Below are 23,940 nucleotides of genomic sequence, written 5' to 3'. Positions count from 1 at the left end.
AGAAGATTATTTTTATTTATTTAAACACAGAAATATTGGTATAAAAGGCATTAAATACATATGCGCCAAACAAATCTCATTCGATTTGTGTGAAGGCTGTGATACTGCCCAGGTGCCCAAACTGAAACAGGTGGTTTTCTTAAGGGACCACACCCAGAGCCTTTGACCTAAAGGTCTGGTCCACAAGGCAGTAGAGCATCGTAAGGAGATGCAGTCTCATGGTAGCCGGTGACCAACGATTGATCCATACGCCATTTGTTCCATCAGGCTACTGGAGCCAGCCCATGTGCACCATTGGTTTGGAATCAGGGTTTTCCAACTACCCTAGGTAGACTCACTGTATCCACCAACCCGATTAAAGCGTCGTACATTCGATTTTCGTCCTCTCAATTTCGTAAACAACACCGGTTTCACGAGAAGGCAGTGAGTAGGACTTCCGTGGCAGAGGCTATATACGCGTGGCTATGTGAAAGTATTTGGAGAGGGAGAGCGGACCCTCGTCACTCTCGGCCATACCAGAGCATTCGGAGGCAGTTAAGAAGATACTTTCTATTGTTTAACTTAATCTTTCAACCAATAAGTTTTAAACCTCACTATATTGAATCAAGTAGCCCAATAGAGCCACTCAATATTACATACACAAACAATGAAACTCATAGTTAGATAAATAAACTTGTAACTAGTGAATTAGTTATATTACAACGAGGCAACATTTTGCTCTTTAACAAAAGTATATCTATCTAGTAGTTCAACAAGAATAGTAGTATCATAAAGCATTACTAGATTTCATAAGCAACGGAATCTCAAGTTTCATTCGAGGTCTATGGATGGTTCTTAAGTCCGGGTTACTCACATCATAAAACAGTACTTAATCTTTAAGTAACTGAGAAGGGAAGTGGACTAAGAATGTTCTCCCAACATGAGAAGGGCTAGTTACACATGTCCACTTTGTCAGTATATTTGGATATGTGTGCTTTATACTTTAAAGTTATTGCTGACACACACGGAAATAAATAGGGTGAAGTGAGGTGTGTTAAGTCAAGCGACAGGTTTTTCTAACCATCTCTACTCATGGAGACAAATTAGTGATGTCACACTGTTGTACAACTGAGAGCTTAGATTCTACATTTACTTCTTTTAGTCCTTCTCTCTTCTAACAGATCTACCTATCACAGAAGAACCTAAAACAACCAGTGTTCTGGTCAATATAACTCGATTAGTTCATCAAGACAAGTTTAATCCGACATGAAAAGTCTAGGCAGTAATTATAGTCAGATTTCAAAGGATCAATATTTGTTGTTTTAATAAAAATCAAAATAATACTTGATCATTATTTACTTTAAATAGTATGAGTAGAACGTACTTTGATGAATTAATAATAAATTGCATACAGGACGTCGATAGCCATGACAACTGATTGTTATAGAAGAAGGTTTGGACAATTCAACTTCATTTGATGAATACTTGTACTCTACAATAGAAAATTTGTCAGTTTATACTCGAATATCATATTCATGATGTTAATTATTTAAATGTGAAAACGAGTTAACCATCGGACGGCTATTCCATCTAGTGCTTCCAGGTTTTCTATGGCGGTGTAGCTTCAATTGATTCATGATCTAAACTATCAAAAAATTACAATAATATCCACAAAACCTCTTCTGATAATAACAAACTATAAATTTTATCCAAAAATAAACATTGAGCAATAAATAGTTGTAACTCCGCCTGTAGCTCCTTCGGGCGATACTGCCGGTCCCAAGCCCGGGTAAAGGAGGAGGGTTGGGCATGGGGTTAGCGACCCCATCCCGTAGAAAACCAACTCGCTAAAAAAACGCTAACCAGAAAAAAAAGTAATAAATAGTTGTACAATAAGAATCGGATCAATACAAAATTTGGATATTCGTTCATTAATTCATATGAAGTTGGGAAATATTAAAATATGGTCCTTGATAGATTTTAAAGTGACACGCTTAGAAAAGACCTTTCCGAAATTCCGGTGAAAAGCTGTGACTAGTGGAGCTCAGTGAAGTCGGGTGTGACAAAAATACTCACTGAAGAAAGTAGTGGTGTAATATTCCGGATAGACTGAATTCAGACTTGTACACCAATGGATCCTCACTCACAGTCCTACACGTTAAGAGTCTAAGCATAGGAAAAACGGCCCTGATTCGGTTCTCCGTTGTTGGTCATAGGTGCTCATGACTAAGACGCAACTAGCGCTTAGTGCTCCCAGCTTTCTAATGACTCTATAACCTAGATCGGTTTGTGGTCGCAATAAAATTTAAAGTTCCAGTTTGTTATAAGATCCTTATAAGATCAATCATCCTACTATCAGTTCGATAATTCAACTTGGTATATCGAGTGTACTGAAGTAAACAATTAAGTTGAAATATGACAAAGACTAGAAAAGTATGACCTTGGTCACTACACAACCAAATGTAAATATTCCAGTCCTACAGAAGGCCAAAATAATTTAATGATAAAATCTTAGGTCGTGAAACTGGTCAACTAATGTGTTAATCACAAAAACATCACCAGTTCCTTTAAGGTGGCAAATTTGCTTTACTGATGAGAGCCATCAAAACCCGGTTCATACAGGGTTTCCTACCAACTACTATTAATCAATTAATAAATAAATAACTACTTATAGCACAGGTATGAATAGTTGTATTTTTGTCCGCTTAATAAGTTTAATAATTGATCAATATTGTTAACATGATTCACCGATAGATAAAAAGCCAATAAATAATTACTGGAGTAATCCAAACGTAAACGAGCAATAAGACCAGAACGAGTAGCAAACCATATTTCATGATCACTGGTCAGTGGTATAATAAGTAGGCGACATATAGTTAAATCAATCGGATCTGTAACATTTTCCATATCTATGAAGGATTAAGAAAAAAAACGCATTACAAGCAGATATAGTAGTGAGGATTATGTTACAATATACATGTAAATCAATTTTTTATATTTCAAATTATACTACTTATAAGTAACTAGTGTTTTATAGGACAATTTCTCATGAATATCTCATTGGTTGATTTACAAAGTAGCAACTGATTGATGCATTAACTTTATGAATTAGTCGTTTGTCTCCGTTGTCTGTACTGAGTGTTGACTGCTGTTGTCAGTTCGAATATGAGTTATTTTTGCCTTGAGTTAACTGTTATTTACTGCAGAAATACGTTTACATTAATACAGAAAACAACTATCTGATTTTAACCAACCTAAAATGCAATCATTCACACAAACCTCAATCAAATGTGAATTACTTGACGTTAATCGATGATGATAATCAATTAAAGTGTCCAGCTTTCCACCATTAACGGTTGAAAGCTCTAATCCTGACCCATCTTGTCATTCAGGTACAGTATTACCAACTTTTAAATAAATAAAGTATGTTGCTCATGTTCGGCGACATAAATTTGTATTTTGTTATTGAATTACAATAGGACAATAATTGAAACGTATAGCCGAACCGTTTGACCAACCGTTGCACAAAGTGAGAACGATTGAATTTTTAGAATAACACAATGGAAACGGATGTATGAAAGGATACAGAAATTCAAGATTGAAAGATAAAAGGTTAATCTATTTGCATTATTCTGAACCATTCTAAGTCATAGTATCAAACATCACCACCAGTCAATGATTATGATTGTCGGTTCGATTACAACAAAATATATCTACCTCTACAAAACATGGCTTAAATCTACAATTCAATGATAATTAAATTATTTACAGAACAATAATTTATCCCAAACTTACCTAACATTGAAGACAATGAATTGGTTAAATCAATTTGACGCAGAATACACTTTTGTTTAGGACAACATGCTAGTAGGCGTGCCATTCCAACACTTACTCCACCATTGACATTATGTTGACACTTTTTCTGGTTAACGATAACATCATCATCATCAATGTCTTTATTATCAATGTTATTACGATTACTATCAGTTGTACATATTGAAATTTTCTCACATGATGTACAAATTGTAGGATTACCAGATACAGCTAACCAGACAATGTCAGCTAATCCCATTGTAGACGGTTTAATACATATTGCATGTAGACATGGTGTTTCATTCGGTAATACTAAACTGTACGAGTAAAATAAGGAAAAATGTAAAATACCACCGATATAATGGAACTCTGAACTGCGTTACTCCGATATAAAGTGGATATCTTTTCTCAATTTGACAAATTATATGAAGAGTCAGATGGAAAAGTATGGTATAATAAGTAAACGGTTTATTCACTGGACTGAACTCATTGTCAATATACTTTTATCAAGTAGTAATCTTGGAGTGATATTTACAGAAGGAACAGTAAAGATTGAGGCAATTGGTTGTTATTTTGCAAATTGACTGTTTACTACTGTATGGTTATCAGAATTTAATGGGATAGTCTGTAATTTGTGTCTAAATACATTTGATTGTCTCCAGTCGTGTTCTTGTTCAATAAAATATGACTAAATTACACTTGAGCAATATAGCTGATATCAATTTGAGATGTAAAGCCCTAATTCTAATTCTTAAATGCAACTGTCAATGTTAAGGTCTAGTTTCAATTTTTTACACTAATTTGTAACCCAATCTTCATCTTAATAAATGGTTGAATTTTCTCGAAACCACTATTTAAGTATTACTCAAAGGTCGTCCATAAATTAAAGTCTCGCAGAGACGATACAAAAAAACAAATACATATACATAACTAACCTTGCACAAGCAAGTGGCTATCAAGACTCAGTAGGTGAGTGGATAACGCGATGGCGTTTGAAGCGAAAGGTAATGGGTTCGAGTCCAAGAGTGAACATCAACAAGTCTGAGATGCAGGTACATTCAGCTGACGAGTCCCAAATAGGAGGAAACGCGCTTCAAACTGGATTCCACTGCTAACCACTATCCATCTTTGCTTACAATGCTTATGAAATAAGGCTATATCGAGGCAATACGCACAGTATGCACATATGCCAAATAAGAGACTGACCAGTTACAGTCTTAAACATCAATGGGAAGATTCAAACAAGTAACACTAAGTGAATTTATAACTAACCTTGTTATAAAATCACCTGATTGAACAGCTAAACAATAACAATGACCACCACCAGCTGTACCAAGCCATATATAATCATTTATTGAAGAAATATTATTCTCATTCATCGTAGAACATTGGTTAGAAGAAGAAGAAGAAGAAGAAGTGGAGGATGAAAATGAAGAAGCCATAATTAACGGACCAGTTGATAAAGATTCAAATGGTAAATTAATAAGTTTATGTTTTGTTTGTATTTTGTTCAAAGTAGAATTAATCATTGAAGATGATGTATTTATGGTATGATTATGTTGATTATGCATAAATGTTAATGGCCATTGAAAGCAAACAATATGAGTTGTACTAAGTGAATTGAATAGACCAATACATACATAATTACCACGTGAACTATAAACAAAAACAATGTGTATGGACAGAATGAATAAAGGTGGTTGAGTAAGAAATGCGCGAGTGGGATAAAGAAAAAAGATGAATACAAAATAATCAGATTGACGACGATGATCGGTCAGAAGTGATGAAATACAAATATCATAACATAATCGATGAAGCCTTATTTGGAAACCCATCCTAACATTTATGACCAGATTAAATATCCCAATTATACAGAAAATAGCCTTGGTTAGGGTTAGGCATTTGGTTCATTTGAAAAAATATATGGCGAGACTTATAATTTATGGACGAGTCAATCAAAAGCGTTTGAGGGATTTCAAGGTCACGGCGCCAATTTCAATACCTGGTGCTCATGTACGACCGGTTCACAGAGAATTATAAAGAAGATTTGACAATTAAGCGGCTACAACAAATGAGACTACTTAGAAGTTCCTTTGTTTGTAATTGCAGTAATTAAATGACTTGTAGACGTTGTGCAGACTACCGTGATGTTGTCCTTCGATGTAATATATGTTGAAGGAAGACGTTTGCTAGAATAGGAACCTTTATCGCTCGATCTAGATTGAGACTAAGACATATTATAATAATTACTGCGAACTGTATAGTAAAAGTGCCAGTAACATTGGCTGCAATAATTGCAGATGTTACTGAAGCCTCGCCTGTTCAGTGGTATGAGTATTGTAGGGACATCCATAATAAAAATGATAAACTTACACAACCGGAGTACACACAAACAATATTGAAGCTATGTGGTCGAGGCTGAGAGGGTTTTTGTGACCTTATCATGGTTCCAGAGACCGACTATTATGGATCTATATGGATGAGTTCCTACACCTTATGCATTACGATTTTGGAACCTTTGAACCTTTTTCTAACTTTGACAAGTTTTTGGACCATATAAAAGCAGTGTATCGACTTTAATTATTTGGTTTTGTATAATACGTTTTTACTCTATGCTGACTGTTTACTGATTGGCTAACATTTCTCAAGGTCACTTAAGGTTCGTTCAAAGGTCGTCCATAAATTATAGTCTCGCCAAATATGTTTGTTTATTTTGACACACAGTGGCACAAGGGAGCACCAAAATATATATGAGCCGCACAATATCAATGAGATTGTGAAGTAACAGAGAAGGTGAAGTATACAACAGCGAACAGAAATTAGTGTCTGAGAGTGAAATAACAATAATGGGAAAAACAGTTGAGTTAGCAAAAATATAATCAGAAAGAATTCTTTCAGTTAAAGAAGTTACTGATTGAGATAATGAATCGATAGAAGTTTGATCACCACTGAAAACCTGGAAGCAATGGACGACCTCATCGTCCTAGTATGGAACCCCTCAGCAGTGCGCATCCACGATCCCACAAGCGCGATTCGAACCCAGGACCTTCGGTCACGTGTTCAGATACAACTCCACACTGATAAAGAAGTTACGTTCACTCTTACGAAGAAAGTAAAGTTACAGCTGGATCACAACTGGCTTCTATTATGAGGAATGTCTGATAACGTTTCTAATCACTGTGTAGTACCATCTCTAGAACCCCAACCATGAAGTCGTGAAAGAACAACAGAAGCCAGTCATGTACAGCTTTCTTTCATACCATGATACGATGTCATACACTGACCACCACTATGCTTTCTCCAACCATTCCCAGTGTCGGCAAATAAAGCACATGTAATTCACTGGGATGATATTCATAAGACATGTCCAATCCACCGAAGTTGATGTCTTAAGGTGGTGATACCAATCAAATTATCGGTGCGGCGCCCGAACATATGATGCCGAACCTCTGCATAACTAACATGGTGTTGCCACTGGACACAAAGATGATCAAACATAGAGTCGTCTAACATCCTCAACACTGAGAGGTCAGGTTTCACAAGCATAGAGCAAGACTTCTATTATCCATGCGTTGTAGAATCAAGCTTTTACACCTACAATAACATCACGAAGGCACCAAAGATGGTCCAAACAGGTATAAACCACTCCGGCTTTCATTATACAGGAATCGATCTCATCACTCACTCCACGATCAGCACTTACGCAACTACCCAGATACACGAACTTCTCGACTACTTCAGCCAATGCTCACCTATACTTTTCAGTGGGCTGATAGCTAGCTTTGAACCTAGCTCGGTTCGATATTTAGTTGCAACATAAGCTGCAACCAATTTACTGACATCAACCCGTTTACGACGATGAATTGCTAGCCACTGCAACGTCAGGTAAGATAAGCGCAAACAAGGGCATGACCAGAGTCCAGATCAGTACTACAAAAGGAGCGGCAGTCTTGTACACAACCACATCAGTGGTAGCCGATCGCGATTTGATATATCACTTACTGTACAAATTTGATCAGAAACATTTTAAAAATGTACTATTAGCCAGGAAGATTCAACACGAGTCAGACTAATAGGAAAGAATTTCTTTAATAATCACTTATTTGAAATCCTTAAATCGTACGTGTCCTTGTGCTGATGGGCGTTTTACAACTCAGATCTTGAATACAAAAACTTTAGAGGACATCTTGAACAAATTTTATCAACATGGACATTTACTCAATGTAATAGTATCGGTTAAAGAGTAGACATAAACCTTTCACTTTTGTTCATCTTCATGGTATCAAGAAATTGGATTGAGAGTTTTCTCAAGTTTATTTATGTTATTTATTTAAACACATAAACATTGGTATAAAGCGACACCATCATCATTCGATTTGTGTGAGGGATGGGATACTGCTCGGGTGCCCAAACAGATGCAGGTGGTTTTCTTAGGAAGCCACACCCCGAGCATTTGACCTAAAAGTCTAATCAACAAGACAGTAGAGCAATGTCAGGAGATGTAGTCTCGTGGAGGCCAGTGACAAACAATAGATTAATACGTCATTCGTTCCCTTAGGATTCTGGCGCCCATGTGCACAATTGATTTGGAATCAGGGTTTCCCAACTCTTCTAGGTGAATCCTCCATACTCACTAACATGGTTAAAGCACAGGACATTCGTTTTTCATCCTCTCAATTTCGTAGACAACACCTCAACTTAGAGAAGGCAGTAGGATTTCCCTGGCAGCGGTTGTGTACGCGTGTCCATGTAAGAGTATTTCAAGAGAGTGAGAGGAATCTATCTACTCTCGGCTGTACCAGGACAATTGAGGGTTTAGTGTAAGTTCGTTTAATCAGTATTGTAGGTTGAGTACACACATATCAACGTTTATTGTTGCCTTGATATTTCGATTTATATACATAGAACTGTGTCATAAGAACTAACATATAAATGTATGAAAAAGGAAAAAAAGTGACTTATTTTGTAAGTTAAATGAAGTTATATTGGATTCATTTTGTATTAAAATACGTCTGTAAAAAGTAGCAGATGGAAGTGAAAATATAGAAAGGCTGAGGGTTTTTTTTTAGTATTACATGTCTTCGACGCATTGCTCGTTTTTTCTTGGAACGACTGAGTGAGTAATATTGAGGTCAAGCATAATGTACTAGGAAAAAGTGGAAAGTCGGTTGATGAAGTTTTATGCTCCCATCAACTTAGATTATTAGGATATGGTGTTATGTATACCAGAACACAGCATATGTCGAAGAGCGAAGTTGACTGAAGTAGAAGCAGGTTGGAAGAAAGTTAGAGGGTGGCCTAAACTAAAAGTAGCATCAGTCTATAAAGCCAATGACTGCTGATGTAGCCTATTCTGTTAAATGCTAAATACCTGGTTAAGATCCGCACGATAACCGCGGTTAGTAATTGGAGACTTTAGGAGAAAATGAACAAAACCATTTAGAATCAAGTAGATGTATTCACCATTTATTTGGCTTCTGATCTGGAATTCCAGTGTGCCATCATAGATACTTATGCACTCTAGTTTCTTTTATTACCATCGCAACTTTGATCTCCTTTATCATGTTATTTTCATCCCGTCATCTTAATTTGATATTGGCAATTTAAACCAACGTCTGTTGATATCAGGTATTACACTGAAGAAGACAGTAATCATATTTAAAAACAAACAAGTAATTCACCATCAAATTAACATAACTTACATCATTCCATTAGCTACTAAACCTTGACTATTTGTATTAAATCGATAAATTATTTGTGGCATGACAACAACATTGAAATGACTTGAAACAATTTGTTCATTATCATTATTATTTCTGACCAAATCAGATGAACTAGTTGAATTCATGCTATAACATAATTTAAAAACTAGAAATCGTCCATCATTTGACGCTAGAATTACACAACCATCTGAAATAAGTTTTTTTTTTTTTTTTGAAAAATGTAGAAATGGATAAAAGGAACTTGTTAAATGCGAGCAGAGAATTAGAGAAACATGAAAAAAACAACGACAAACTGACAAAGATTTAGTGTGATTGTGAAAAGGATTTCGTGTACATTGTTTTAGTTTAAAGATTGTATTCATCATAGAATGATTTCAATTGGGGTCCCATTGAAAACCAAACGGCACTAGACAACTGCTTTGTCCTAGTATAAAGACTCTCTACCTTGGTAGCATGTACACACGACCCCGTCAAATATCAAAATTAAGATTCATCAATCTTATTCATTATTGTTATTATTATTACTTTCCATCAAATCCTACTATCATTTAAAATGACTAATTATTTACTCACTCAGGGTAAAAATCGAAATCTGATCTTTTATACTGTAATTGTGCCTTTAATTACCATTATAGTGATTTGTGGAGATCATTGAATGTTATTAATAACAACCTACCTAAGTTAAGCATTCATTGAAACCTTGAAGGTACTGTACAGCTGTTTCACCCTAGTAAGAGACTACTTGGTAGTCTGTACACGTAACCCCACCGCCGGAGGTTGGACCGGTCTTGTGCACGAACACTCAACCTCTACATCACTGGGTCAGAATTCAATAGTGTATATGTTTACTGTCTATCAATTCACAATATTTAGAAACCATCTACCATTGTCTACACTAATTTTTTTTCATACTCCAGTTAGTCTAATTCAATCTCTTCACTACTGTAAACTACCCACCGCAAGGAATTCCGTTCATTATACATAAACAAACAATAGAATGTATCTATACTGTTAATCATTTCTTTAATTGATTGTAAAGTGATTGGAAAAATGAAGCCGCTATCACAGGTGAAACATTTTCATCCTAGAAATATTCATTCTTTTTTTTATTCCAAAGTCTAAATTTATCGACATTTTTTTTCTTTTATCAATAATTCTCCATTCTGATGAATAATTAAGTCAATCAAAACATTAACATCATAATTACTATGTTGACTTTTGAACTTATTCTGGGATTGGTCACCATGGTTATTGTATAGGCAGTATGGTTCTCTCAAAGTATTGACTTGCTTTGATTGAAACAATAAAATTTCTTTTTCAGTGACTGTCTTTCCTACCACCCTTATTGAAATATTGAGGAACCGATGGTATTATGTAGTTGTAGTTGTTAGTGGATGTGAAAAATAAGAGCTAAGTTTCATCCCAATCATAAATAATCTACAAGTACAGATAACTGACTTTATAAACAGGGATAATGAATTGATTGGTAAAAAAATGACTATACAACTATTGTAACCAAAGATGGATAGTGGTTAGCAGTGGAATCCAGTTTGACGCGTGTCTCGTCTTATTTGGGACTCGTCAGCTGGATGTACCTGCATCTCAGAGTTGATGATCACTCTGGGACTCGAACCCATTACCTTTCGCTTCAAACGCCATCACGTTATCCACTGGGCCACTAAGTCCTGATAACCACTTGCTTGTGCGATGGGGTGAAGTTTGAATTCATTTAGTATTGTTTGTTTGAATCTTCCCATCGATGTGTTAGGACTACAACTGGTCAGTCTCTAATTGGCATATGTACATACTGTGCGTATTGCCTCGATATAGCCTTAGTTCACAATTACAGACTGACCAGTTGCAGTCCTGACACATCGATGGGAAGATTCAAACAAACAATACTAAATGAATTTATACAACTATTAACTGATTAAAATAAATTATTAGCCGAAATTACTGAAGAAATAATATTGACATACCGTTATTTTTATTACAAATTGTCTCATTCATACTATTACTACTACTATCATAAGATTCATTGATATCCCATGTAAATTCAATGTACTCATGATTTGAGGTTAATTCAGGTGAAGATAGAGCAGTTGACGCTGCTGTAAGAAAAAAATATATTTTTATAAAAAAACAAAATAAATAAACAGAATTGTGAAGAGGATTTGCTAAGAACAGAAGTTAAAATGTTAAAATGTTGGGAGTAAGAGAATAGTAGTTGAATAGACATTTGATTGATACGGTCTAATCAACCATAAACTATAGGATAACCGTTAAGGGACCTTAAACAATCACAAGTGAATCACTTATTCAAAATACAAAGATGGATCAATCGATAATTAACAAAGGTTGATACAATTAGTACCAATTTTGAAACCTGTTCAATTTATTTCAGTATGCGTAGTCGGGTAGTAGAAGGCGAACATGTCAACTCCGCTTCTCACCACCTCTTAATATCAGTACCCATCATTGGGTATATGACATATATTTATCCGAAACAGTAATAATATCTCGACTTTTGATAGTATTACTCTAAACATAAGTAAAATATACGTGAGCTCCACGTGGTTTATGTGGACCATACAGGTCTTTCGATACCAATAAATTGATCTATCAAGAATTAATGATTGTTCCTTTAATCAGTATCACAGGATCATTGTTTATGGGTTGGTACCGTTGAGGATTAACTAGTAAATCGAAGTTTTATAATAAATCGATACAGACTATAGGTACTGACACGTATGTCACAATAAATTCCCGGCAAAACGAGGGTCAACATCAGTTTACGATCTCCATGCGTCTTTACATCGAACGCACTTGCTATTTGTAGAACTACAAAAAAGGTCACAATAATAGTCAAGTTTTGTTAGAAATGCTAAAATCCCTTCGGGAACGATAACTGCTCGCACATTTTCTGACGACCCGATTTTCCGCACGACCTTCGCCCTCTGATTGATGATAATTGCTGCATGCTTGAAGGTCATACTCTGCTTCAATAGTAACAACTCTTGCGCCAGTTCCGGTTGTGCTGTTTTTCCTATTGCAATATCGAGTTATCTGCAGTTCTGTCTTCTTTCTGTGTTAGCCGTCGAGGTTTGATGTGTTGTGTGTAAATATTTGTTGACGATTTCAAAAATAAAAAGTCGTATTAGAACAGCTAAATCATTTCTGCTCCGTACCATCGTAGATGTACTGAACCACAATAACAAGACACAACAAATGCCAGTAGTAGATCAGTGTTTCATCTCTCTTCACCTGCAAGTGGCAGAACACTTATTCCCTCTCTGGCGTTTATTAGGAGTTGCGCACCCGTAGCTTAATCCTTTATGTAAAACAAACAACTGTTTGACAAAATCAGTCGTCACAAACAACCGATGGACTCGTTTTTCCGTTGTGCGATACTAAATATCCAAGGTCGTCTACAATTCTTGTCCTCTTCCAATATGTCTGATGATATCAAAAAACAAATGGCGCTGTGTGTCTCCTTGTACTTGACTGGCTTTTCACGCACGACCTGCTTCGTAACTGACTTTTTGGTCTGCCGTCCGTAGTCAACTCTGTTGGTTTTCTGCATAAGAAGTTAAACATTCTTTACAACGTATCGATTTAATAGTTCATTGCTGTGTCATTTACTTCCAAATATATCTGATTAGTTCTCTAGTATATCTGATGGACTGTTTCAACAATCTTGTTGATATGGGTGTCATCATCTCCTACTGCCATTACCTGCTAGACGTTCAGAGGTAGTCAACGTAGTCACAACTGATAAAGCAGGCTATGATCTACTTTCTTGAATACTTTGGAAAAGCAGATAGGAAAATTATTAGTGACTCACTAGTTAGGCCAATCAGATTGATTGAAAGAACATCATTACAGAGACGTTGGTAAAATGTTAACCGAATACATGTATGTTAACATCTTTAGGTGTACGATCATTGCTTTAATTAATAACTATTAGTCATAAGATATCGAAAGTTAGTAGCAGTAATAGTAGTGATGGAATGAATGCTTGTACAGATATTTTTATTCGTTAATCAACAATGCCAGCTAACTTAAGCTGAAATAGCCAATGAAAATCAAGAAGAATTGGACAGTTATTTAATCCTAGTATGAGACTCCACAGTAGTGGACAAACATGGTCTCATCAGTACCTGGAGCTCAAAACCCAACGAACTGACCTCATGAGCGCCTCACCTTCAAACTGCTGAGTAAGCATTTTTATGTGCCGATTTCTAAAGTGTTTACTACTAAGACAAAAGAGTTGTCTGATTCTTCTTGGCTTTCAATGGTTTTCCAGTTGAAACCAGGCTGTGATGTAAGCAATAAAACTAATAAATCACAATAATAGTAATAAAAATAATAATAATGACACTAAATACCTTCACTATATTTTACATAAACAGCTGCTGTTGGCAAGAAACCATTATCTAAATCAAAACTATTAATAGGTTGAGTAAATTTTGTTGGTTCAAATATATGCACTTGTCCAAGATAACCACGATTTAATGATAATGAAGAATCATTGGAATTTGTATAATCCCCTGAACCACCACGACCAATCAACCATAAATGATACTATATATTTAATACAAAAAGAGAAAAGAAGAACTACAATATAAACGATAACATGAAACTGTCAAGAATGAACTTGTGGGATAGAAAAAGTAAAAAATAATTCTGAAACCCAAGATTCATGGTGAATACATCTGCATCATTGTGTAAACGGTTTTGAGCCATGTAATTCAAAGTTCTAGGGTTATCAAGTGGATCGCAAACAAATAAATTGCACTAAGTCGCACAGTTCAACCCAATATACGATGACTTCATGAATTGATGCTACATCTTGATTTGACCGTTTTTAGTTTTTGCCTACAGCACAGTCCTACACAAGACAATATCATGAGTTAAGGTAGATGGAGATTGGGATAGAGGTATACAGTCGACGCCTCATCAGTCATTAACAGACAATTTAAACAAGAATAGAAAGAAATCTGACAGGTAACTCTTAATTCGTGACAACGTTAAATGACCACATGTCAGAAAATCTCATTGAAATAAATGAATTTCAACTCAGTTACGAAATGATATCGTGACTATCCCAAGAACTTAAATGTTATGGGAGAAACTCGCAGTATTCAACTTACTATGAACTACCATTGTGAATATCACCCTTTTTTTACTAGGTTTTGGAACATTTGTTTTACCCAAACTTTGAAATTGGATTGTTCATAACTTCGACTTTAAACTTCAAATGTCTATCTTGACAGTGGTCTGGCAGTTGGCATTTTTGTCTTTGGAAACCCAAATATTGAAAGTTTATTATGAAACTTATGATTAGAATTTTTATGTAAAACAATATTCTGGTTGATTCTCTATAAACAAACGACATCTAATTATTAGAATCTTTTGTTCTCGTTATTCGATTGGAAGTTGCGATTTGACCGAATATTTGTGTTTCAATTAAACGAGAATCAAAAATTTGACCATAACATTATTTATAATTTAAACAAATAAACATTGGTACAAGGAGGTACCAAATATAAATGCGCCACACTTCATCATTCGATTTGTATGAGATAATCCTGAGGTGCCCAAAGAGAAGCAGGTGGTTTTCTTAGGAGGCCACATCCGAGCCTTTTACCTAAAGGTTCAATCAACAAGACAGCAGAGCAACGTCACGACATGTAGTCTCATGGAGGCCAGTAACAAACAATAGATTCATACGTCATTCGTTCCCTTAGGATTCTGGAGCCCATGTGCACAATTGATTTGGAATCAAGGTTTCCCAACTCTTCTACGTGGGTCCTCCGTACCCATAAACCTGGTTAAAGTACCTGACATTCACTTATCGTCCTCTCCATTTCGTAAACAAAAACCCCTTTGCGGGAAGGTGGTGATTAGGACTTCCCTGGCAGTGGACATATACTCGTGACCGTAGGAAAGCATTTCGAGAGGGAGAGATGACTCTCCTTACTCTCAGCCGTATAATGGTATTTGGGGATAACGGATTCGATCTGTTGAGAAGAGATTGTGTACGAGGACTATTGAGGAGATTTTATACCAGAACAAAACAGCTATATAATTCACAACACAATACTGAATAGTATGAATATGATACAATAGTAAGATTAAGAACAATTTGTTGAAGTCAGAAGCATAATTGTTGGTTAGTAAAACAACTATAATGTAAACAAATGAGAACACCTGACAGTCTAGACTTATCAGAATTCCTAGAAGGTTGATAGATACTATAGTATTCTTCAAATTCAAGTATCTATTACGTTAATTGCAACATCGGTGCATATATTAGTTAGTCATTCAGCTACAACGTAGGACCAGACACATATATGCATCGGTCCAAGTTGTCATACCTCATCAGTACAACAAGATGAACAACGAATACATAGTAGTTAATTTAATGGTGGTAATATATAAAAGTAAGATTGTGTATAAGGATATAGCACAGGAAGAAGGAAAAATATGAAGCAATTTTAATCTCACACATTAAGGGAAGACAAAGAGTGTATACACCTACGCCACTGTGATCGATTCTGAGCCATGTCATCTAGAGTCTCCAACCATTGGTTACGATAGTCACGTGGACCCCAACCAAGTAGTCTGCATCTACCAACATGGCTCAGATTAGAAATTAATGACTTCAAGCACCAATATCACTCTTTGGTTTGGCCGCCCCTAACTCTCTTCCAACCATCTCCAATACTAGTCAGCATAGCGCGTCGCGGTAATTGGCGTTTAGCAAATGTAACACGTGGCCCAACCATCTCAGTCGATGAAGATTCATGACCTCACCATCTGATTTACCATCATTCCCATATAACATAAGAATGATTGTAAACAAATGAAAATGTTATGCTTTATACTAAGTGAGAACCAATAAAATCCAAGGTATCTATCTTAGTTATATTAAAAAGAATTTAAGGTGACTAGATAGATCACAGATAAAAGAAAAACACAACCAAGATCAATAGGAGAATAAAAGATGGGTCTCTCAAACAGGAGATCAATTAAATAGATAGACATTAATGTATATATTTGCATAGAATAATCAAATGTTTTGAAAAAGGATAAAATACAAACAACTTTGGACAAGCAAGACCCATGGAAACGAAGGTGTGGCATTTACTCAATGAATATTACAAATTATAACAAATATTATTGAAATGAGTGTTTTGTAGTTAACTCTCATAAACAGAAATCTACACCTGTACTTCAAGGAGAGTAGTAGTAGTAGTAGTAGAAGTGACACGTTAGTAGTAAGTAATGGGTGAGGTAATCACTTACTTTAGGTTTAGAATCACAGTCCAAGGATGCAATTGGAACAGTAAGTGCTGTACATATCTGTGTAAATAATAATTTAGAAAGAAAATTTCAAACAATGATGTCAGGAATATTTAATGTTCAATATAAAATTGTATTCACCATTGAACAAGTAAACAATTGATACCATCTAACTGGAACTAGTGAAATAAAAAACATCAAGGAGGGCGGAGTGACAACAAGCATACATCCACTAACCATCTTGCATTGCCTTGTTGCTTAGTGTAGGCAGAAAACTGTTTTGATTAACTCAGTCGATGATAAACAAAATCGAATCTGATACATATATATGCACCGGTTCAAGTTATCATACCATATAAACACAGTAAGATGAAATTGTCCAAACATATGATAGAGCCGTAGATGTAGAAAACAGTGTCAGTGATACGTGTGGAAAAGATAAGGATAGTAAATCATAATCTAATTATTCAGATACTCATAGAGTGGAAATAATTATAGTTGATAAATTAATTATAATGACTTCTGCTCTCTCTCTCTCTCTTACATATCAGGCACTAAGCAGTCCCATACTTTTCTCATATCTATTCATATCAACCAATACTGGTATTTCTTAACGATGGTTTATTGATTATTTCTCTTCTCCAAAAGTAGTAATGTGAAATAGTTGAAATCATGAGTCAATTGAAGTTAGACCACCATGGAAAATCATATGCTCACTAGAGACTGATTGTAAGGGATGTTTCCTTGAGTTCTAGTGGGAAGCAGTGACCAGTGGAGTTCAACCAAGACTGTTGTAGAGATATCAACTCACTGAAGACAATTGGTGAACGGTTGCTCAAACATCGTGGATTGGTTGAAGTTATATATTAACACCGTTGGATGCCGGCTCAGTGATCTATGGATTAAGTGCTCTGGCGAGAGACTGGTAGGTCCTGGGTTTGAATCTCGCGAGTGCGGGATCGTGGATGCGCACTGCTGAGGAGTCCCATAATAGGACGAAACGGCCGTGCAGTGCTTCCATGTTTTTCATTGTGGTCTAGCTTCAATCGACTCATGATTTCAACTATGAAAATTGTGAAATATCCACAAAAAAACCCCTTCTGATCAGTAATGTGAAATATTGCAACTTGAGAATATTCATCTAGATTTGTGTCATATCTAATGTTGTTTACACTATATATTTAGGAACATTGATCATATGTAATCTATACATATCAAAAGACAAATGTTAATAACTCCCCGATAATATACACTTTTCTATGTTGCTATCATGTTAACACAATTGAAATACCATCATTCAGTTGTTATTCAAAACAAAAATCCCGTAACACAATGATTGTTAAACAATTGAACTTACCTCTAAGTTTTTCTTATGTAAACCACCAATTGTTCTACATTGAATAGGAACTGGTACATTAGAATATACATTATCATCAACAGAATCATTGTTACTTTGCATAGCACCACCATTATTATTATTACAACTGGATTTTCGATCAGATTGTTTTCCAGTTGCCCAACCATAAATTGGGGAATTGGTACATGTTGCTGACAATGTAATCCATGATAGAGAATTATCCGTACTGTGTTGAAGAGAAACAAACACATACATACTCGGTAATCAACTATTTAAAAATAATAAAATAAGTAAATTATACAATTTTCCGAAAGTGCATTATATTGATTAAATAATAAAAAAAACTATAGGCTATACTCGTCACAGACTAGTTTCAGTTGTGGTATCATTGATAAACTAGGGGGCATTGGATAGTTGTTTTGTTTACGTATGAGTTTCTTTAGACGTGTACATAAACACAACAAGTTAACTGATGAATAAAAGACCCTATTGAGATAGTAAATTAAATTTACTTTGAGAATATTTTCTGCGATTCGTTGTTCTTTAGTGAATCTCACCTAACTTTTATAGCTATTATTATTAACGTTGTTCAAGTCATTATTGTTACGTCCTTGATCTATCTAGCCACTAATATGCAGACGATAACTTGTCTTAATCTAGATTAAAACCTTGACGCAATAAAGCTGACTGGTTTAACCTTGAGGCTAGTATGCATGAGTTCGAATTGCGACAAACAGCTTGGAGTAGAGAGACGCAAACCCTTCTATCACCTGATTGGCTGACAAGCGCACGAGAGAGAGAAGATGAGTTAACTGGAACACTGCTTTACTTATTCCCAATTCCGATTCACACTCCGATCTATATTCATTCTTTTGATATCTGCTTCCGATTCTTGGCGCAGTGTGTTCTTTGGTTTTTCTCTTTTCCGTTTCCCTTCAGAATTCCAAGTTAGCGCTTGCTTTGTGAAGCAATTTAATGATTTCCTATACACTTGAATAATCTTTTCCTAATTTCCTCTTCAGCTGGATACTGGTTTGTTCTCTTCCACAGTAGGTTTTCGGAGAAGATATCCGGCCATCGGACATTCAGTATCTTGCGTTCCAAGTTGTTAAATCTCAACGAAGTCATTAAATCACATGAGTCGCAATATCACAACAGCATTCATATGAAAAACAGCCTATGCTCACTTCTAGGTCACCATTATAAACATAACGTGCATTTACTCCCATACATTTCTATGTGTTAGATTTATTTCAAATCATCGAATTGTTGTTTCTATGGTATCTTTACACGCCCTGACAAAGTGCTCGCAATCTAAGAGAATTTGATCAACACCATCTTCTAAAGAAACGATAGCCGATTATCTATGGAATTTATGCATCAAATATATTCGGTAATAAAAAAAACATGGGAGCAAGATTGATCGCAAGAATTCACAGATGATTGAAAGTTCATCAATGTTAAGAAACACTCAGTGAAGATTGTTTGAATGATCACAGGTTAAAATTTAATAAAATGTCAATTATGAATTCATTTAGTATTATTTGTTTGAATCTTCCCATTGATATTTAAAACTGCAACTGATCAGTCTTTTATTGGCATATGTGCATACTGCGCGTATTGCCTCGATATTGTCTTAATTCACAAGCATTATAAGTAGAGATGGGTAGTGGCTAGCACTGAAATCCAGGACGCGCATTTCGTCCCAGAGTGAACAACAACTCTGAGATGCAGATACATCCAGCTGACGAGTCCCGAATAGGACGAAACGAGCGTTGCATTGAAAATCTCTCGATATAGTAAAGCATATGGATTTAATCAAATAAATATTATTATTTTCATATACAGTTTGGAACTTATAATATGAGACGTATTATTTTACTGAGAAGAATAGTGTCAGTCAGTGATCGAATTTCCTTGACATTAAGAACAATAATCAACTTTGTTTTCCTGCATAGATATAAGAAAACAGATCACTTGGAGATATCTCTCATGAAACAAACTCATTTAAGCCATAACAACCCATTTCTTTGTTAGGGAAAATTAAAAAACTATCAAAATCAAATAGGTTTCTGTTATATCCCGTGGAGAATTATGAAAGGTAACTTTAAGAACTATTTATGGACCAATATGATATGTATATTTTCTATTGTATAATTGTTAAGTAACTAAACTATTCATATTCGTGTCCCTCTTATGATAAGCTTCATTTTGACCTAGAGACTATCATTATACGATTTACCATTCTTGAGTTATACCCAGTCCAATAATTACCGTTCCCCCTATACACAGCCACATTTGTCTAACTCTTGTACAAATGTCATTTTCTACTTTATTGGTACGATGTGGTCAGTTTGTTTGGTATATAAACCCAGTATGTTTGAGAATAATGATTCATACTGCCGAGGCTGTTATTCGTGTTCTGGACTTAACTGGCTGGGTTAGGCAGATAGGAGGACCGACAAGTACTCAAGACTGCTCATATGACCCTTGTGTATCATTGGGCGATCAATAAATTCACTGTTCTCTAAGAGGCAAGCAATCGATAATAACAGTTTCAACCTGTAACTTAACAAATTTCATAAAGATTAAATTAAACATATAACAAAATGAATTTACCCATGAATTGACAAATCATTTCCAACATTTTGAATTAATTCATTTGAATTTTCAGAACGTTGACCAGAAGTAAATGAAGAGAAGCTTTTTAAAAAAAAAAAATGTACGAAAATGTACACTTGTTACACACCATAAACAGAATATGGCCTTTAAACTTTTGGCGAAAGTGTTACACTACTTAAAAGAATATAAGTAGCAAGAAAGAGTTACCATAAAAAATATATAATACATATTCAAATAGATGTTAGATTTTTAAAAATGAAGATTTATTTCATTACGATTACTTAAAAATCCTTTTTCTTCTAACTGTACAACTACATAAAAATTTCGAAAATAAAATAATACCAAAAGTTAACAGTGAGTTGAGTTAATTGACTGCCAAGTTGTGTTCACACTCACACACAAACAACTAGTGATAACATTGAACTGATTAAAATTTCATTTAAGTATATACCATTAGTACGTTAAGTGAATTGGAAAATACGAAAGTACACGATTCCACAACTACTCCATAAAAAAATAGACTAATAAAACTATGAATTATTACAGAAAACAAACTTCAAAACAGGAGGTTTTAACAAATTATCATGTAAGGAGTTTCTAGTTGTTTCATTTCATGTTATGTTAAGTCGAATAAAACCGAGGTTAACATGTCACAGGATTTGTCAGATAAAAACAATTGTCAATTATTAATATTATATCTTTGTTAGTGTAAATTATATTACATTGTGTATCAATCATAAACAAACAAATACACAAAATCTATTAAGAGGTAACTCATATTCTAAGAACAGAAATATAAGAACCATACACACAGGTTACTATATTATTCAGTCGAATATCAAAGCAATAAACATTCCCTTTCAATTTGAAAGAATCTAACGTGAGTATACAATTTATCAATATAAAATATGGTTTCAGAAATGACAACCGGAAGAATTTAACAACAGATCAACTAAGTGTAGCGTAAGATTGTGTCTCATGACTACCGATCCCACCAGACGTTCACCTTAAGAAAAAATCTATTTATATTACTTGGAATTATCCTTATTTTTAAATAAAATAAGCATAATTCGAAGGGGGAAATCACCATTAAAGCAGAATAATGATATTAATAATAATAATAATAATGATAATAATAGTACTCTTAATTTACATTTTATGGTTAGATGGTTAGCTAAGTTTAGTCAATGAAGTGCGTATATGAGAATATTTAGTGCAAAGAGTGTAGCAAAGTCGAAAAATAAAAAAAAATAGTATTACAAAAATAAACAAGAAGATGAATAATAAAAAAACCCAGATAGATACTAGAAGTTAAAAAAAAATTATCGTCTCCAAAAAATCAATAAATGCAATGTTACAGATCCAAACTAGTTGTTGTCTTCAATGGAAGACGTTTTTGTAGAAGTTTTTTGTAACTAAATTTAAAAATGTTAAAGAGAAAACAAGAAAAAAATGATGAATGGGAAAAAAAATTTTTTTAAAAAAAGAGAAAATAAAGAAATAAAGAAAAACACACTTATTTCAATCGAAATATAACAGAAGACAGAAACCTTATTCAGTCTCTTCTTTTTACATGAAAAAAAACTACTGTCAGTAAGTCAGTTAAAGGTATGAGGGCAGTTATCACTTCCCGGTTGCCCATACCGTGGAAGGGTTCTTCTAGAGGTACCTGAAAAGGAAATTGGATTAGAAGTGGTTTTAATGACCTGAGAGCGTGACCGCAGTGTCCAAGGGACAACTGATTCAGGTAGGTCACACACGACCTTTTTGTGGGTAATTTTTGTGTTAGCTCCGTACTTGTTGGGACCTTAACACCGGAGACGGATATCTGTGGAATAAGGTGAGGTGTGCATTTTTAGAATCGACCTTTTCTAACCCCACCCCTCCTTGTGGGAAGACAGCATCGCTGTTATGCTGGTTGTCTGAAGGAAACACCTTACTGCTGTCACACCTCTGTACAGTCAGCAATACGACTTCGCCTTCTGACCTCAGGTTTTCTACTTTTAGTCTTACCGCTCTTCAACCAACCTGTCTGGCATAGTAGAACCTTGAGGAACGATTGTTCCAGCCAGTATAGCTCGAATGGTTCATCACGATGGGCAAGCCCGACCACCACGTCAAGATAGCAGCAACGGTTGGGCAAAAAAAACTACTGTGCTTTTGAAGTGTTTAAAGTTTGCACTAAGTGAGAATAAATTCTGTCAGTTTTATTGTAAAATGACTATGATGTTATCCATGTTTTATTCAGCTATTCTGGTTAGCGTTTTTTAGCAAGGTTGTTTTATACGGCATTTGGTTGCTGACTTCATGCCTAGCCTTCCTTCTTTTACCCGGATTTAAGATAAGAAATAACCCTATTAAATTTACAAGCGGAAAAGAGAAAGACCAAAGAATATACTACACTGGGATTGGGAAGCAGATATCAAAAGAATGAATAGCTCCTGGAAAGGATTGTTCAGGACAGAGTTCGATAGAGACTGATGGTGGGCAGCCTATGCTACTCCATGAGGGGTAACTGGTATAAGTAAGAGTCTTTAACTAAACTTTCAGTATATAACATAAACATGTTGTTGAAAATTTGGCTCCAAACTCATTTGAACATAATAAGTATCTTTATAATTGATACATGGATGACACACAGTTATATGTGACAAATCTAAAGAAGCAAACTGTCTTCTAAAAAGACGATAACATATGTTTAAAGTATATTAAACTTTAATATGAAGAAGAGATTAATAACTAATAAATGAATTACAATCGTTTTCATTGCTAAACATTTCAGCTATTTTTCTATTCATTTTGTCAATTTTATCTCATCCTTTTAGTGTCAGTAATGACAACCTGACCTTACGTACATTTATGCCAGGTAGTGTCCATTACCACGAACTGATTGAATGTTACACGAATTCCTTTAAAACATATATTAACAAATATCAAATAACTGACAGGAAAACAATTCAATCATTCCTTTTTATCCCTTTTGATATTATAAGATCAATTATTTTCTAACTATTCGAAGAAAAAAGAAGAATTACAATGGCATCACAATAACAACTGAGATTGACATTCAATTAATGCAAGACAAGAAAAATAAAAATAGAAAGTGTAAGGTTGTGGAGATTGTTGAGTTTTAACTGA

At 34.9% G+C, this 23,940-nt stretch overlaps 1 protein-coding gene and 1 non-coding gene across 2 annotated transcripts in view; both read right to left on the bottom strand.

Moving 5' to 3' along the window:
• Positions 1 to 2,525: 2,525 nt before the first annotated feature.
• Positions 2,526 to 23,940, bottom strand: part of Smp_210130 (homeobox protein six-related) — a gene marked incomplete at its 5' end in the record, with an annotated part of 71,087 nt that continues 49,672 nt past the window's right edge. The window contains 6 exons of the mRNA XM_018797835.1: positions 2,526 to 2,888; positions 3,961 to 4,104; positions 13,904 to 14,099; positions 16,827 to 16,883; positions 18,181 to 18,406; positions 20,800 to 20,883. Coding sequence (XP_018652837.1) covers positions 2,644 to 2,888; positions 3,961 to 4,104; positions 13,904 to 14,099; positions 16,827 to 16,883; positions 18,181 to 18,406; positions 20,800 to 20,883 — 952 coding nt within the window. The 3' untranslated portion in view covers positions 2,526 to 2,643. The remainder of the gene's footprint in view (positions 2,889 to 3,960; positions 4,105 to 13,903; positions 14,100 to 16,826; positions 16,884 to 18,180; positions 18,407 to 20,799; positions 20,884 to 23,940) is intronic.
• Smp_tRNA_01717_Pseudo_TTG.1.1 lies at positions 11,129 to 11,200 on the bottom strand. The gene has a single exon. It is a non-coding gene (tRNA).

Source organism: Schistosoma mansoni, chromosome 5 (genome assembly GCF_000237925.1).
Source record: "Schistosoma mansoni strain Puerto Rico chromosome 5, complete genome".
In the NCBI taxonomy this organism is placed as follows: domain Eukaryota; kingdom Metazoa; phylum Platyhelminthes; class Trematoda; order Strigeidida; family Schistosomatidae; genus Schistosoma; species Schistosoma mansoni.
This window is presented reverse-complemented; position numbering and strand designations above follow the sequence as displayed.